The sequence below is a fragment of the Balaenoptera physalus genome (genome assembly GCF_965194825.1).
Source record: "Balaenoptera physalus genome assembly, chromosome: 2".
Classification (NCBI taxonomy): domain Eukaryota; kingdom Metazoa; phylum Chordata; class Mammalia; order Artiodactyla; family Balaenopteridae; genus Balaenoptera; species Balaenoptera physalus.
Window position 1 is genome coordinate 49,732,628 of NC_138883.1, and position 19,145 is coordinate 49,751,772.

At 35.2% G+C, this 19,145-nt stretch overlaps 1 protein-coding gene across 17 annotated transcripts in view; it reads left to right on the plus strand.

Moving 5' to 3' along the window:
• The window catches only part of NIN (ninein), a 106,469-nt gene extending 88,577 nt beyond the window's left edge, over positions 1-17,892 (plus strand). For 9 of the 17 annotated variants that reach the window (XM_082451993.1, XM_082452005.1, XM_082451992.1 and 6 more), the window contains 7 exons: positions 1,010-1,159; positions 2,114-2,161; positions 3,652-3,753; positions 8,112-8,312; positions 11,781-11,894; positions 13,987-14,189; positions 14,931-17,892. In XM_082451993.1, coding sequence (XP_082308119.1) covers positions 1,010-1,159; positions 2,114-2,161; positions 3,652-3,753; positions 8,112-8,312; positions 11,781-11,894; positions 13,987-14,189; positions 14,931-14,958 — 846 coding nt within the window. In that variant the 3' untranslated portion in view covers positions 14,959-17,892. Of the gene's footprint in view, positions 1-247; positions 989-1,009; positions 1,160-2,113; positions 2,162-3,651; positions 3,754-8,111; positions 8,313-9,930; positions 10,454-11,780; positions 11,895-13,986 lie in introns of those variants that run through there. The other 8 variants (XM_082452002.1, XM_082451995.1, XM_082452008.1 and 5 more) reach the window with 6 other exon arrangements.
• Positions 17,893-19,145: the final 1,253 nt, after the last annotated feature.

Here is a 19,145-nt window from a genome sequence, read left to right on the forward strand (position 1 = left end):
GTTGTACATGGTGGCATATGCTTGTAAATGAATGTTTGATACGACTGCAGTGATCCTAGGGTATGGATTTGAGTATTCTGGTGTGGCAGACTTATTTTAAGAATGTATAATTTATCATTTACTTGCAATATAATTTTATCATGCTATGTTTATATAATATTTTTCATTTTGTATAAGCAGTTCTATATTAAAATCTGTGATTTTATGAATGGAAATTACGTTAACCATATATTCCTCATTCAAATAGGCTAGCCGCCAAGACTGGGAGTACAAAAGTGGCAAAACTAAACTCAATTCTTGTTGGTCTAACGTCTTGTAAGAGAAAAGGTGCCCCTTTTTGAAGACTCAGCATTTCAAGGCTAGAATGGTCTTTAAAGATCATCTTTTTCATCACTAAGCTGATGTTTAAATTCTTTACGTCTGCTAAGTAGTTGACCAACTATGTTTAACCTATGCTTAAATACCTCTTTTGAGGAGGAACTCTCTTAGGAGTCACAGATATTCATTTAGAACACCTACCCTGTGCCAGAAACTCTGCTATCACGGAAGTTGCAGTGTTGAGCAGACTAAACATGGTCGCTCTCCTCGTGGAACTTAGCTGATGTAAATGCATTGTTTCAGGTGTGAACAGTCCAATACAAAGTCAGTGGGACTGTCACCCCCTTCACTCCTACAAGTTACGCTCATGTCAGAGCAAAGGTGCCTACAGACTGTGTTTTTTTGGCAGCCACATCACACTCTTGACTCCCAGTTGTTTGGCTGAGCCAGAAGTCCCTTCGTCCTTCTCTGATCCTCAGTGTTGCATCAGACTAAAAATAGATTTACCTAGAAAGGATCTTTTGAAATCCAAAAAAGTAAGCTTCAAGAATTGGCAGACTTGACTGGAAAAAGTTTTCTTAATACAACAAAACCCAAGAACTGAATACAAACTTTCCTTATGTTCGCTTTTTGTTTTTCCTGGCTGGGTGGTTATATTAGCATTTCTTCCTCTTATACTGGTGCTTGTTAGGTCCGTCAACTGGAATCCAACCTTCTTCCTCCTAAGCTCCAAAAACATCTAAACTCATCAGGTACTGTGAAGCCCACAGAGCAGGAAAAGTTGAGCTTAAAGAGAGAGTGTGAACAGTTTCAAAAGGAACGATCTCCTACTAATAGGAAGGTGAGTTTTTGAGAGTTAATACCAAGTGGCTATGTTCTGACTATGATGTATCCCTAAGTGTATGTTTCTTCCCCTGCATGCTTCCAGGAAATGATTACAATGGCATATTTTGGTTCTTCCTTGTATCTATGCTTTTGTAATCTTGTCAAAACAGTATCATAGTTCTTTTTGATTGAGTGATCGCTAAAAAGGAGCAATTAAAGTTTTTATAAAGATGGTTAATTATCTTCATTAGTATCGTAAGCTTCTATAAGTTAGTAAAACATATATAGCCTGAATATTAGGAACATCTTAATATGGTCTGTATTAGTTCACTATTGCTGTGTAATAAATTAAAACAACAAACATTTATTGTCTCAGTGTCTGTGGGTCAGGGACTTGGAAGCAACTTAACTGAGTGGTTTTGGCGTAGGGTCTTTCCTGAGACTGCAGTCCAGATACCAGCTGAGGCTGCATTTATCTGAAGGCTTCACTGGTACTAGAGAATCCGTTCCAGATTTATTCATACAACTGTTAGGAGGAGGCTTCTGTTCTTTGCTGGCTGATTGCCAGAGGCTCAGCTCCTCACCACCTGGGCCTTTTCTCAGGATGTGGCAATGAGCGATACGAGAGAGAGAGGTCCCAAAAGACCACGATGGAAGCTGTAGTATGTTTTACTTGCTAATCCCAGAAGTCACACACCATCATTTCTGCTCTATTCTATTGGTCACCCAGACTAATCCTGGTATAGTGGGGAGGGGACAAGGCAAGGGTTTGAATACCAGAAGATAGGGATCACTGGGGACCCTCTTGGAGGCTGGCTACTACGTGGTTAAACCTCTGTAGCATGACTCAGTTTGTTTTCTATTCTTGGTTCCGTGAAGTTAGAGTTCTAGGCCAGTGTTACTGTGGGAGTTCTTGTTGTTACTTGTTTTCCTTTCTTTTTCTAAACTAAACTCAGAGTTTTCACTACAGGCACACCTTGGAGATATTCTGGGTTCAGTTCCAGACCACCACAATAAAGTGAGTCACACGAATTTTTTGGTTTCCCAGTGCCTATACAATTGTTTCCACTATACTGTAGTCTATTAAGTGTGCAATAGCATTATGTCTAAAAAAACAATGTACATATTTTAATTTAAAAATATTTATTGCTAAAAAATGCTAATAACCATCATCTTCAGCAAATAGTAGTAACATTGAAGATCACAAATCACAGATCACCATAACAAATGTAATAATAAAAAAGTTTGAAATATTGTGAGAATTATGAAAATGTGACACAGAGACACAAAGTGAGCAAATGCTATTGGAAAAATGGCACCAATAGACTTGCTTGACACAGGGTTACCACAGAGCTTCAGTTTGTAAAAAACTCCGTATCTGAGAAGCGCAGTAAAAGCGAAGTGCAATAAAACAAGGTATGCCTGTATTACCTTCCTCTTCTGAAAATTATGGTTTGTTTAAAAATCTGGAAAGAATGATGAACAGTCATTTCCTTTTGTTATAAATATTTCAAAAAAATTTTTTTAAGTTTGTGAAAGTTATGACCATTGGCAGTAAAGAGACTGGTTGTGCTCTAAAGCTGAAATGTCATTTAAGTTTAGGTACATTCAAGTAAACTTTTCAGAAAGACATTGGGTTTCATCTAGCTGCTCACCAAAGGAAAAGTCTAATGATAGGTTTTAAAATAACAGTGAATTTAAATGTACTTGGAAAGATTACACTTAATTCCATTTAACAATTCTTGCTACCCTCCTCAGTTCTTTTTGATAGAAACAAAAATCAGCACTCTAGAATAGTGTCATATGTTTTCTACTTAGCAGTATTCTGAATCCCAGTGTCCTCTAGCTCATTAGATTCTCATAAGATTCTGTAATAAAGAGAATTCCAAAAAAGGATACTCATAAAATCTTCAAATTTCTTCTTTAAAATTGAGAAAGGAGTTAAATCAGGTTTATGTATTCTCAGTTTTAAACCTTTAAACTTTGCCTTAAGACATGTTTTTCCCTACTGCAGAGCCATAGTAGAGGATCATGAAATCAATCTAGTTAAATACCAGCATTTTAAATTATTAAACTATACTAGAAAATATCAGAGTGCATGGCTCATGGTAAAGATAATTTCATGAAAGTTTTCTCTTAGTGATATATACTTATAACTGATTACGCATATATATATTTTTATACACACACACACACACACATGTGGGTATGGGTGTTTGTACTGGGCTGCAAGAGAAAATGTGCTTCTTACAGTGAGTGGCATTGAAGTTTGAAAGCTACCTGCCTTAGGAATCTGTTCTATGTGAGGAGTGGTGATTAAAACTAGACTACCTAAATATAATCAGTGCACTGAATTATATTGTTTGTTGTTTTCCCTTGATGAATGAACTCAGTTTTCTTCCAAGAGTTGAGATTTGTGACTAGCATAAATTCGTCAAAATAAAGTAGAGCAACTCAACTGTTTTGTTTTTGTTTTTGTTTTTAAGGGAGTTTTTTGTTTTTTAACAGGTTAGTCAGATGAATTCCCTTGAACGAGAATTAGAAACAATTCATTTGGAAAATGAAGGCCTGAAAAAGAAACAAGTAAAACTGGATGAGCAGCTAATGGAGGTAAGTTTTTAAGCAAATGACCTTAGCTATGAAGAATATTTTAATCCATGAAAGAGCCATTTGTTGAGAGAGGCTAGCATAGCATTAAATTCCTATTATGAAAACAGTGAAAATCTAAGTACATTGCCAAGCTGGATTCTTTGGTCTGTCTTACCAAGTTTGATAGAGATTTTTGCTAATTACACAGCCATAGGAATATATACTGCTTCACAGAGGAAGGAATAATGTTGACTATCCTAAAATGCAAGGACCTGTACCTCAACAAATTCAAGTGGCAGGGACTCCGTTCAGTACTGACCAAGAGGCTCAGAGCTCTCTCGCCATTGCTGTGGTTTTAACAGTTTCCTGATACCTCCCACGGTGTAGTGTTTTATAGATGTGATTGCTCTGTAACAACCTGTTCAGTTGGGAAATGCATGCAGGGAATTTAAGAGCATTAGCATTTAGAGGTTTAATTTTCAAGTGTTGCTGTTGTTCATTACTATATTTGTAACTCAGCACTGCCTTGGGAGAGGTACATCTGATAAATATAAAAGTGGATTTGTAAAACCTGTCAGCTTGGACATTGAGTTTCCAGTCTAATAGATTGCTTTCTGAATACCAAGTACAATCATAGGATGTAAAACAACTTATGTAAAATCCTCCTTAATAAGTAAAAACTTCATTGAGATACTTTGCTTTGGGTAATGAAAATATTAATTAATCCAACATTTAATGATCTGTAAAATTTATATAAGGTATAGAGGCCATGGGTAGAAAATGTCTTTTTGTGCTCTTAAAAAGTACTATGTATACAAATATTTTTAAGCCAGAATTATAGGAAGGAAGAGAGATATGTAAATATTTTCTTTCATGAAGCTGGGATATATGCAAAGGTAAGTTTCAGTAGATGCTCGGTTTTTAGATATGAAATATGGGCAAACATAGCACATTGACATTTAAATGACCGCTAAGGTTTCTGTCAATTTTATGTTCTCTGATTTATCCACTAATAGGGAGATTAGTAAAACTATAAAGAGTGAAATCCAAACCATTTTTTATTTCTCTGACAGCGTATAATAAACATGTTTAAAACCTTGGGCTGCGGGCTGTGTTTAGATGTAGATATGCTTTTCTGATGAAATAATTATATACTCTAATGAATTAGATATCTGAAGCTAAGCGTGACATGTCTGGTACCTAATTGAAAAGTAACAGGGTATACTTAATCACTGTCAGATTCTCTCCAAATTCTCTGCCAACAGGCCAGTTCTTCTCCCACCGTTCTCTCTGGCCTCAGAAGCCCCCTTCTCTCCCAATCCTACTTTACATGATTAATCATCATAAGCAATTTCCCCTCATTACTTTTCTCCCTGATCTAGTAGTAAATATTTGCTAATGGATGAGGGAAATTGAGTGTTCTTGGCACTGGAGCTGGAAAAAGAAAAAGCATGAATTTTTAATTGGAACACTGAAAAGAACATCTCATACACTATTCTAATTAAAGTTTCATTAGAAATAAGACTGAGCTATGAATTCTGTATAGACATAGAAATTCGATTCTTCAGCAGCTTTATTAAATGTAATTCACACACTATACAATTCATCCATTTAAAGTGTCTAATTCAGTGGTTTGGATATATTACATTATTTTAAAAATTGTGCTAGGTATATATGTATAGATAGATAGATATAAATGGCTAAAATGACAAATTTTGTTAAGTGGCATTCGGTGGCATTAATTACTTTCACAATGTTCTACAACCATCACCACTACTTCCAAAACTTTTTCATCACCCCAAACAGGAACTCTAACCATTCACCAGTAACGCTCCACTCCACCTTCCCACCAGCCCTGTAAATTGGATTTTTATTTATGTTATGGTATCTATAGATTAGGCCAAATTTGAGGATGAACAGTGGTTTTCACACCATTTTTTGTGCCCACCTGACCTGAGGGATAGGTGCATGCCTCTCACTCTGGCATGGATTCTCATCGGGTTTGGGGGAGAGGCAGTAAGCAGGCAGGGAGATGTTCCTACATCAGAATCTTTGGGATCAAGGAATTTAGGGAAAGCTTTCTAGGTGATTCAATCTGATGTATGCAACCCCTTGGGGGAAGGGGTTTCTCCTCATCCCTATATGCCAGTTTGAAAGTCACTGATGTAATATAATACATAGCCCTACCCCAGGGTAATTAAAGATCCCAAATCACTAGACAAGAAAATAGAAGAATCTGCCTCCCACTCCAGGGTTTTTTCCAACTATATGAGGCAGTGTTCTATAAGCAATTCATTTTGATCACTCAAAAGCAGGGTTATAGACTATTAGCAATTCTTTTTTTTTTTTTTTAAACACTTTTATTATTTATTTATTTATTTATTTATTGGCTGTGTTGGGTCTTCATTTCTGTGTGAGGGCTTTCTCTAGTTGTGGCAAGCGGGGGCCACTCTTCATCGCGGTGCGCGGGCCTCTCACTATCGCGGCCTCTCTTGTTGGCGGAGCACAGGCTCCAGACGCGCAGGCTCAGTAGTTGTGGCTCACGGGCCTAGTTGCTCTGCGGCATGTGGGATCTTCCCAGACCAGGGCTCGAACCCGTGTCCCCTGCATTGGCAGGCAGATTCTCAACCACTGTGCCACCAGGGAAGCCCAGCAATTCTTAAAGTCTGTTGTGTACCTCTTAGCCAACAGTTCAGACACTTGAACAACAAAAATGTTTTATAGTTTATATTCTGCATATCCACATGGCAAGGTATTTAACATCAGGTCCATTCCATAGTGGACTTGAAATCTTCTGAATTATTATATTGGGATGGGTGGAGGTAAAGGTAGCAAGCTCGTAAACCAACCAAATTGCAATAGATGAGGAAGTGGCTGCAGAATTAGAGCTGTGAGACATTTTAATATCTGTAAAATTTATATACAGAGAAATGTAAATGTTGGTTCTCTATAAGTTCCTACTGACTAGAGCACATGTGGTCAGGTATATAATATACCCAATTTGTACTGTTCTTTCTCTTTATAACTCATATTTTCTTCCTCTTTTTATAACTCCTTAATTCTCTTTTGTTTTTGTTTTATCTGTGGCTAACCTGTACCTAGAACTCTGTGGTTGGAACTAGCAGAGAAGGGTGCAGTTCTCTGCCTGAGATAGTGTGTGAAGGTAGAACATTCTTTCAATGAATTTCATGGCATGGAGACATCTCATTAAACTCCTTGTTCATGTAATCATTTCTACTACTATGACAGTTAATAAATACTTAAGAGCCAATATTCATTTTCATTTTGCTTTAATTTTGGAATATATCTGTTTACATTTACATCAGGATTTTCCTTAGTATTTAAAGACGTGTGTGAAGAAAATCATCCCACTGATATAAAATCAGGGGATCATAATTCTCCATATTCTTTATTCTTAAAAATAAAGTGGTGGGTTTTCTAAATCTATAACTAGAAATATTTCAAAATGGGTAACACCCCACCTCAGAAATTTAGATTTAAGGAAATGGATAGTGGCTCTGAAGTTTCATGATAACATTTAATTATAGACGTGTCTTAGAGGGCCTTTTCCCCTTCTCACATGCCTGGGGGTGCTTCTTCTTGAGTTTAGTACTTGGTCATATTTGTTGCATGTCTTCCATTGAGCTCTGTGTCTGCTGAATGTGTTGACAGATGTGAAGTGGCATGCTTCACTAGCCAAATGCAGTGCCTTCTCCTTTCCCTCGCCCCAACTTTGATTGGCATGAGATACACATACCATTTCCTCATTGTCTTGAATAAATACTTTCATTCCATGTACTTCAATTCCCAGATGTTCTGGGGTATCACCTTATGCCCCAGAATTTCCTGTCTGATAAACTAAGATAGGTTAAAATAATTTGAGATGCAAGATGAGAGTGTTCAAAACAAACTGCTAACTTGGAAAAAATGTAGTCATTGAACATTCGCTCTTAAGAATCTTTATGAATGGTAAGTGGCAAAACTCTAAAGCATAACCTCTTTCTCCCCTTTGCCTATTCCAACCCTGTTTGTTTTTTTTTAAAGAGGGATAATTAAATGTTCTAGTGTAAGAAGAAAAAAGGAGAATTCAGACATATGTACATCATATACCTCATGTCTTATAGTCACTTAAGAATGAGGAAGTACAGTTTAAGTCTAAAACTTTTAAGGCCTGATTATTCATTAAATGTATTATCTCCTAAGCAAAATGATTCTTTATTCTTACTCAGGATAATGTGCTGCTTGTTTTCAAGTTACCAGTGAGTCTGAGAGGCCATTAATGAATTCATAGACTCCATTACTCTCTGCTTGCCACTTTCAAGGGCAACTCTCTGATTGAAGGCACTGCAGCTGACCAGGGCTTTGCCCTTATCCTCTAGATGCAGCACCTGAGGTCCACTGTGATGCTTAGCCCATCCCCTCATGCTTGGGATCTGCAGCTGCTCCAGCAGCAAGCCTGTCCAATGGTTCCCAGGGAGCAATTTCTGCAGCTTCAATACCAGCTGCTACAGCCAGAAAGGATAAACCAGTGCCTGCAGGAGGAACTTGAAAACAGGACTTCTGAAATCAACACACCACAGGTATGAGGATCTTTTTCTAATAGTAAACTCAGATCACCTAATTTAATTTTACCTGCTTATTGAAAGTTATACCAGTTCACATGTGGGGATGAAGAACCTAAATCTTTTGTCAGACAGTTACACCTTACCTGAATTACAAATCCACAGAACTGCAGTGATGTTTGGGTTTGGTTTTTGCAGTGCTGCTTTTGAGCTCTCAGCTTCTAAGCTAGGTAATTAAGTGTTCTGGGTCTCCTTTGCACATTTGTAATCGATGATGAAGTCTCAGGATCACTTGAGCATATTGCACAATTGACCTAACATTCTTGTCTAATGCCAAAGATATTACAGAATTCAAGTGCAACTCTAGGATATGTATTACTAACAAAGCTTCCTGGGTTTTCTTGTACCAGAGGAGTATAGCCTGCTGAGTTCCATGGAATTCACAAATGGGGACTTTTCGCAACTAATAAAGTAGAATATGTCATCAGTGGCTTTTTTAGTTGACATAGTTCACTTATTTTTTTAATGATCTAGTTTGAAAAACTCTATTTTTAAGAAAATAAAGATCTTCTTCCCCTTCCCTTTGAATTAGCATTATCCCAGCTCACTACCAGACACAATCTTACATTACCTAGGTTTTCAAATAGTTATTTCTCTTTAGTGCTTCACTCATGATTCTCCTCTTTCAGAAGTCTCTTGACTCTTTGGTCTTGCCCATTTATTCATAATTAGGAATAAAATTAAAAATACTCCTTAGTTTGTAGAATTCTAAATTAGTTTGTTCTAGTTTGGATGCTCTTCTTCTGTTTTCAAATACCTTGCTTTTCAGTTGACGTTTGACAAGGAATTTCCCACCTCTCTTTCTGTAATCCCCTCACCGTGGCTTTGCAAAGTCACATTAGCACCATAATTATACATTGGAGCAACTTGGTTTTCTTCTCCTACTAGTATATATCTATGCTTTTGCATGATGTACTTCTGTCATCTATTCTTTCTAACAAAGGCTTAAAATCCATGTTTTTGGAAGCTTCCTACATTCAATTTCCAAATACTAAAATTTAATTCCAGAATTAAAATTGTGATGGTGGGTGTTGGACAGATGCTTCAACTCTTCATTATAGAAATGAATTATAAAACTTGACCTCAGTTTTTAATGGACATTTTAAACCAAATGATTAGACTAAGATCCTACTCATTGCTCTCTCATATACACTATTTTCAAAACATGCTCTTCCCAACCCACCCATCAATGTTTAATCCTTTTACTTCAATTATTTGAGGATTATATAGACAAAATTTGTTAAGACTTTTGCACTTAAAAAAAAAAAAAATGAATTCCTCCAGATGGCAGGGTGGACTGCTTATTGTTCTCACTAGAATGCCATTGCAGGCTCTCCTGTTTCTGGTAACTCAGCTGACACTAATTTTAAGAATACAGAATGCTATTAGAATCTGCACGTTGTCTCTGTGTGTGGAGTGATGTGATTTCTTCTGCCTTGTGTTGCTTCGCTTGCGTATGTAGTATTGATGTTTGCTTTTAAAAATTGTTTGCATTATAAATGTGTGAATTTAGACTCCCCCTAAAAACATAATCTTGACATCAGGGTGAAGTGTACCACTTGCCTTCTTTCTCTAGGCCTTGCTACCGGAGCAGCGAGCAGTGCATGCAGATTCCTACAGAAGGATTGGGCACCTGTGAACACTGGGCTGTTATTGATGGCATTTCTTACCATGGCAGATACTCAAATGCACACACCCACACACACCACACAAACAGAGACATAAGCTGAGAAATGTTTTGGAATCAAGTGCTCTTTTAAGTTTATTATTATTATTATTGTTGTTGTTAAGCCTTTGCAGTATTATGTTTCCTATTTATGTAGAAATGACAGATTTTGTGAATCAAATTCACAAATTTCAGCTTGTTATACATAATTATTTATACGATTTAAAGAGTGTGGACTTGAGATTCTTGAAAGGATGTATTCTACATATTTTCTCATTCCATATGTTGTAACTATTTTTAACAAAAGGTACTACTTTTATATGTGAAATTTGAAGAAAATCAGGGTTATTTATACTGTTTTATATAAGATGTATAATACTTTTTGGACAGGAAAAAGGAAATTTTTGATGAAATAAAATAAATTTTAAATATATGACTGCTTTTGTTTTTCCTGTTTCCCCACTCTTTTGCCATGCCCCGTGTTCTTTGAATTAATTATCTGGGGATTTTTTTTTTCTTTTAAGGCAAGTGGAAATCTGGCATTTTCCATTTATGTTTGAACTTTAAAAAGCCATTATAACTAACTTTTAAAATATAGGATTTTAGATGTTCTTAAGACCTGGTTTCTTGAAATGTCTGCATTAGTCTTTTGCCTACTACAATTTTTCTCTTCAAATTAGTCTCATGGCGTAGTTGTTTCTTTTATGCTTGAATAAATGCTATTATTTAATATCCAAACAAATGTTGGCTTTCAAGTCACATTTGGTCATTCTTTTTGTGCTTTTTAAAGGACACCTTTTGGGGAATATTTTTAAGGACAGGTTATGCCATCAGCCACTAATACCTGAGTCTTGCTTAAACATTTGAAGAACCTTTTAAAATCTGAAATTCTTTATGTGGAAATTTTGGTGGACTGGGAGAAAGGGCCATCAGTTGCACTCTAAATCTTGTTCCAGGTCCCTCTGCGCTCCAAAACCCACACACTCCTTAATCCATCACTCTTGTATGAGGAGAGAAGGCTTCTCCTTCTCTCCTCATACAAGAGTGATGGATTAAGGAGTTGTGTGGGTTTTGAAAAAGCAGTCCTTTTTCTGCCCTATTGTTTTGTCTAGGAGTTTTTTATGGGGAGATTTTCAATTTTCAATCTGTTCTAATGATAAACCCATCCTCCAATTCAGATATGTGCTTCACATTGACAAGTCAAATTAGGAAACCAGTAACCAGAATAACTAGCAGGAAGAGGCTATTAGAAACACTAACAAACACCCTGACAGTAAACAGCCATTTCAAAGGAAAACAGACACATATTGCAAGCTAATTGGAAATGTTAGGTGATCCTGAATAAACTCAGTTTTTGATTATTTTGTTGTTGAGAGGCCCACAGTATTGCAAAGACCCAAATCACAGATGAAAGGTTGAGAACCATCTTTTAATTTACTTTGGATACCTATTTTACTATAATAAGTACACACAGATCTTAAATTATGGGTTTTAAGAATTTTGCTTTATCTCAGGGGAAGATGGTAACACAGGTAAGATTCTTTTTTTGTCTTTGATTCTTTCTCTAATAGGGTTACTTTTCTAACATGTGCAACCCATGCAGTGTTCAGAGCTCCCATTTCATCAGAAATCCACCCTTCCTGTTCAAAGGCAAACATTTGCTGTCCTTTCTCTAGGCATTTTATGGGGAAAATTAACTATTAGTGCTTTTGTGTGGCATGATTTTCAAATGATAATACAATTTTTTTTCTTTCCTTCAGGGAAACCAGGAACACCTGGTAACTGTCATGGAGGAGCGAATGATGGAAGTTGAACAAAAATTGAAACTGGTGAAAAGGCTTCTTCAGGAGAAAGTGAATCAGCTCAAAGAACAAGTGAGCCTCCCAGGTCATCTCTACCCACCCACCTCACATTCAACTTTAACTCCAGTTTTACATTCCTCTATTGCTATTAACTTGTTAACTTTTGTTGTCTAATAAAAGCAAATTCTATTATAAATGTTTAGAAGAATTTAGGAGTCACTCTTTCTCATACCACTTCAAAAATATGAATTCTGTATTCTACATTGTTTTTTTCCAAAGTTCTTTTGAGTCATATGTTTGTCTACAATTTAAAAAATGTATATTTGCTAGCAGTGACTCTCATGGACCTAAAGCATTTCTAATGAGGTTCAATTCAAATTGAATTTTTATAGATTTTTTTTTCCCCAGAGAGGAAATATTCCTATTTAAATAAAAAGAAATTTTATATTGGTAAAAAATTGGGGGATAATAAGTGTAACTTTAGCTTTCCTGTTTGCAACAGCTATGACAGCTTCAAAAACAACCTTATGGCTATAACCAGACCCCAAAAGGTTGTGTTTTGAATTAGAATCTGGACTCTTGAATTCAGGACCACTAAGTAGCCTGATCCTTTTTTCCTGCTGGTGGCAGGTGTGGCCTCAGTGCTTAGAAATTATTTGTGCATCCACTGAAGAGACATACAAGAAGGACTACTTTCTAGGAAAGTTTTATAACTTCTCTGGAATCTGAGATTGAGACAAACTGTGGCGGGAGTGGGAAGGTGGAAATTGCCCAACCTGGTTTTTCAGATATATAAAATCCAAGAAGAATAATTCCAAGGGAAAGTCTTAATGCAGAGGTAGACAGGAACTTTCCTTAGCCCTATATCTTAATACACAGAATGGAGAGAAAGAGAAAGTCCTGTATTTACATTTATTGATTCAATCCTTTAATCATTTATTCAACACATAGTTACTACATGCCAGGTTCTGTTCTAAGCACTAGAAATACAGCAATGAACAAAACAAAATCCTGCCTATATGGAGTGTAGTTCACTTACTACAGCTACTAGTGTAGTTCACAGTACTAAGCATTTGGCCAGATAGCAGTTTCAAAAATAAAGAAAATGGGTAACATGGGGTGTGGTCATCTACAAACACTGGCATTAACCGTTCATCCTGTCCTGGGAGAAGAAAAAGAAATGAGAGATAGGGAAGAGCAGACAGTAGAGGGTCTTAGTGCTAAGCCACAGAGTTTGAATTTCATTCTATAGTAGATAAGAGTCATCAAGGTGTTTTTTAATGGCAGGAAAGGAGGAAAGGTTGTATAAAAACAGTTCGATAGAAAATATGTTAGTATTATGTTAAACTTGCCAGTCACTTAGGTTCTGGGCTTCAGTGTGATAGTCTTTATCATTGCCCTTTGAAATGCTATTATTTAAATTAATTAGCCACTCCTTAGTTTTCTTTATTCCCTTAAACCTTGATACTTGTAGATGCCCTGCCTGAAACTGGGTGTAAAATGAGGAGTTAAAGGTATAATGAGGGAAAGGAGATTATAAGATATTAACTAACAGGAGCAATAATAAAATTATCCTAAGGCTGCTGACAAGTTTTCCCACCCTAACCAAGACTATATATTCTAACCATAAAGATTAGAATATCTCTTCTAGACAAGGTTTTATACAGAGGAAGAGTTAAGGAAAAGTAACTGCCAAATCTTATCTCTTTATTTTAAAATTTGGCTCATGTATTATAACAATTAGTAGGTTGTATGTGGTTATGAATGGGAAACTCAGGCACCTATTGTTAATAACAGTTAAACACAGTTCACACCCTCAGAAATTTAAGTTATAAAAGTATTTTGATATTTTTAGAGAATGAATAAAGAAATAATACCTAATTTATTAGGTTGAAAAATACCTTCATTTTTGAGCCCTCAAATATCAATTTGTTCTTTTTATTAGTGACTTCTACAAACATATTATGCAAAGAAACAGCCTGGAATAAGTGGATTTGCTCTACTTGTATCCCTGGTGCCAGGTCTGATGTTAAAGCTGTATTGTAAAATGAAATAATATAATTGATAGAAGCCATTTGCCTTTATAAACAACTGTCCTATGTCAGACCTTAAATTTAAAAGAATTACAGAAATGGAGTCAAGATGTTTCTGGTTCTGTTTCTAGCTCTGCAAGAATACTAAAGCAGATGAGATGGTGAAGGATTTGTATGTGGAAAATGCCCAGTTGTTGAAAGCTCTGGAAATAACTGAACAGCGACAAAAAACAGCAGAGAAGAAAAATTACCTCCTAGAGGAGAAGATTGCCAGCCTCAGTAATATAGTCAGGAATCTGACACCAGCACCACTGACTTCTACACCTCCCTTAAGGTCATAGCCAAGCCAAAGGATAAACACTCATAGTTGTGCACTTTACTGAAATGGATGGAGCATTTCAGTATGTTCTCTCAATCGTTGTTTTTTGTGGGTTTTTGTTGGTTTTTTTTTTTTAAACTTTAATCGCTTAAAGTTAAGCCTAACGTAAAACTTCCAGCAACAGAATTAAAATCTCCGTTCATTGTAATTAGTTTTTCTAAATAGACTGTAATGGAAGTTGCAAACAAATACATATTTCACTGTTTGAATTATTCCCAAGCTTCGAATTTTTAAAAATATTCTAATAGCCACCAAGAAGGTGATATGAAAACAACTCAAGAATCTTAAAACCCCAGTTTTGAATGAGTTTTTGAAAATTACTATTATGTATAAGTTTATATGTAAATTGCAGATATTTAAAAGTTGAGAAATTATTAGCTGGCTGTTTTGATCTTTATTTTATAACCAAATGTATGTCTTCTCATACATTTACATATGAAAAAGTCATTCCGTTTCTAATAGTTCTGGTTTTTTTGAATTAATTGTTAGACTTTGTTTGGTAAGAGAAGCTGGTCTTAATAACCACTGAGGTCAGAAATGCCAGAGTCCATAGAACTCTACCTTCTAACACCTATGACAGTATTACCACTCTTTATGTATTACAGATATAAAACTCATTTACTCAACTGCACTGTTAACTAATGTTAAAACTTTACCTTCTTTAAACAGTCTTTTTCTTTTTTTTTTCCTTCTTAGAAGTTTCATTTGGGAGCTTGTCTTCTAAGAAATGGATAAAGCCACATTCTTAAAGCATTTGAACTATAGGGTAAGCACTGAACAAACTGCTTTGGAGTAAACAGCTACTCCTAGAAGAGAGAGAAGCAAACCATGTGGGTTTTTCTCTCTCTAAAGTCTTGGATTTCATGAACTTATATTTGGGGTTGCCTCAAGAACTCAGGGAACAATACTTTAAGATGTCTTCCTGAAATACTGTAGGGCCTCTTTAAGAATTTGAAATGTATAAACCATGTGACCTTATTTATTTGTCCTATATTTAGAGCCATAGTGGGATTTTTATTTCTACATTTTTAGTGAATTTCATTTTCTGGAAAAAGGCCTTGATTTTAGAGTTAAAAACCTCTTCTAACATATGGAAGAGTTATTGTTTGCTTGTTTGTATAATATAGGTCAAAATTTCCATGCTTCCTATTTCTCTGCACCTCAAATCTGATCATAAGAATTTCTTATTGTGATAAGCATTCGCATGCCATCTGAGGTAAAGGAGTGCCAAATAGGATTTTTCCATTCAGTCTCAAGACTAGAACATTATAGAACAGTAAACATTTTGAATAACTTTTTTCCCCAGGTAAAATTTCTGCTTCTAGCCTACTTCAGCCAGGAGTTGGTTGGTAAAGAACTTACTATGTGTGGGACACAAACAGAGCTCATCACAGCCACCTATTTGTTTTTGTGGAAGAGTAATTAGATCAGAAAAATTCACTTTGATATATTCCAGGAAAGCCAAGCCCATCAATTTATAAGAGGTATCACAGCAAAATCAAACACTGCCTTATGGGCAGGAACAAAAGATGAAGCAAACTGCTTAAGAAGCCACATCAGAAACTCAATATCAACAAAATAATTTGCATTAAGGAACTTTAGAGTTCCTTGGGCCTAACCATATACTATTAGTCCTACCTGCCAACACAGGAGTCCTTGCTACAAATGACCTGACAAGGAAAGGTCATTTGTGGGACTGGGAGTTCACGCTTCAGAAGCAGACCTTTTCACTTTTGAACAGCTCTATTATCAGAAATTCCTGATTTTCCCTTGGAAAAGAATTAATTTTAATCCTTCCCTATAATTATACTTCAAAACATTTGATATCTGCTGTCATGCCTCCCCTAATCATTTTTCTCCAGTGTAAACATTACTAGTAAACTCAACTACTTGTATGGCATTGACTTTAACACTTAAAACTGTGGATAGGCCTAGGTTAAGGTCATAAATAAACTAAGCACCTGTGGTGTATTTATGTGATATGCTTTAAGTTATTCAAGGTTTTTGCCATCAGAACTGAACACCAAGCATATTTCTCAAATAGATGGCTTACCATATGATCACATATGTTGTATTTTTTATCTTTATTTTTTACATTATGAAAAGTATAGGTTAATTTGTTTCTTATAAATCTGTATGTGTATATAAAGTGTTGTACAATGAATGTAAATATGACTTCTGGAAAATTTTAGACTACATTTAGAATCCCTTTATCTAAAATCAAAATGCTGCTCAAATGAAAGTTAATTTAACTAACACCTCGGTGCTTACTTCTTGCTTCACTGCACTCATAAAATTGGAAAAAAGATCAATACAAGAAATATATAGTTACCTTAAATTATATATTTGTGCAGCAGATTATTTTTGCAGACTAGAGTGGGAATTTAACTGGCAATTTATAATATAGCTTACAGCTTTTAAAAGGCCTTTTAAAGAGATTAAATGTAAACTATTAAATGTTTAGATTTTGCTTTCAGACTTTATAATAGAACTCTTTACAGTCACCTTATATATCTTATAGGCATTTAACTCCTCATTTATTAAAAGTACTGGTTGTTAAATTCTCTTGATTTCTTAAGAACAGTTATTTAAATTAGTCTTAGGAGATAGGATCTTCATTTCAAGGAAAGAGAATCAAGTTTGCCTTTGTGATAATGTTACCCTTAGAAAAGGAAAGTGTGGATAATAAAACCTACATTGTTCTATTTTGCTTTCTTCTGCTTTTTAGAAGCCTGAGCTATTAAGTTCAAATTTGTGAAGGGAGAGAAGTAGAAGAGAGGGGTAGAACCAATCACAGTATTTATTTTTCTAAAACTTAATAAACCCAGATTTTTAAAAACTATTTTAAATGTGAATTCTTCCCAGAAGCTTCAAATGCATTGTTTATATATTTAACCTTAAACATAAGTAGATCACAGTCATAGGCTTTCAAGGTTTATGAGGAGTTCTTACAGGTCTAGTATTTCGATAATGTACCAATACCCAGGGCAGGTATTATGATGAGGAACTTTTGTTTTTTTAAGAATGAATAAGACTTTATGGTGGACTTTAACGTGTGAAAATGAATTTTTTATTTTTGTGATTTCTTTTTTTCTGAGTAAAGGAAAAGAGAAATGTGTTGCTATTGTCAGCATCTTAAAGGTAGTCTGACTCAAGGCAAGGCTAAGTGCTTCGTGATAGCATTAAGCAAGTCTTGTTTTGAACGGATTACCTAATGACTCACTAGAATGATATAAATTATACAAGTATTGCCAAGACTAAGTCAAAACCTAATAACCAAAGCATTCCTTATTTAAAACTTATTCACTATATCATGTTCGGACCTATTTGAACATCTCAGCCCTGTAAAACAGTTTTGGTTTTATGACATATGGATAGTGGTTTAATAATAAATCCAAGTTAGCTTTTTGTTTCTCAGCTTTTTTTGAATGATATACATTAAATCTATTCTTATTGGAAGACATTATCACAGCATGATTGAAGGGAACATTGGTTTTATAAAGGAAAACCCGAGTTCATCAATAGCCATCACTAGGATTCTTTTCATATAAAGATTAATGCTTATGTGTTTATATCGACTTTGTATATTTCATCTTAGCCATTCTATCCTATAAAGATTTTACCATGAGCTTAAAATGTAAATAAATAATTTTGCGAATATGGCTCTTTTTTTCTATACACCTTGAACTTTTATAAACAGTTTCAGTATGTTTATCATTGGTTTTTAGAGTGAAAGCATCAAAACATTGCACTAAACATATTTTATAAATGCAAAATCTCTGGAGCATTCACTCCAGACCTACTGAATTAGAGTCTACATTAAAAAAAAAAAAAAAATCCCCAAATTATTTGTATGTGATTTAGAGCACTGGGACTCCATTTCTGTCACAGAATTGATGACTTTCACACCAGCCAGTTTGAGATCCCTGTACCCTGTGGTGGTTCATAATTTACTTCTAAAATCCTGACAAACTCAGGTGAGGCCCTGCTTGGGATTTTGGGTGCTTCAGAGGTGGCTTTATTTCACTTTGCCATATTTATGGGTGACTCAGACTTTTTTAGTTGAGCTACTTGTAAATGATGAGATATATGCAACTATTGGTATAAAAGTTAACCTAAAAGCACATTAAGTTAATATGCTGAGTACTGAAATTTAGAATGGAAATATTGGCCAAACTAGACCTATCTCACAAGGCTTGTTTTATTTGCAAAGCTTTTATACCAATCTCACACTGCCTTTATGAGGCAATAACTAATATTAACCCCATTTTACAGATGAGAAAACTGAAACTTAGCAAAGTTATGACTTACTCAAGGCCACACAGCCAGCTAAGTAGGGGACTCAGGACTCACTAAGCAGGTTTGTCTGTATTAATATGTTGCAACAGGTATCCATTTCTCTTTCCGGCAAACAACATTTAATTGGTGCGATTGAATACTTACCTTGTGCACTGCACTCTAAAGAAAAATATAAAAAATTCTTGGTTTTCTGTTTACAGACTTGGGTAGAGTAGTAAGATTTATACACAAGAAAAAATTAGAAAAAATTACGTTGATACAGAAGACAATCAAGTTTTATTGATGGACTCAGTGCTATAGGCACTAAGATATGGAATATTAGTGCCCTCAGGTATTTTAATACAGGAAATGGGGAAAGTTCTTAACCTAGCATTAAGTATAATTCTGCACTTATTTGAGATTAGTGTAACCTGTTTGTTTTGTAGTCTCTTTTATTCATTTTGCATTGAAAAAGTCTTATTTTTCTAATATATACCTGATATACATTTTCCCATAATAATGGTCAAATTTTGTCCAAAAGATCAGAATTTTGACCTAATGCAAAATGTCTATAATCTGTAAAGTTAAATTTAATATAGTTAATATGTTATAAGTCACAAAATTGTTTATTCT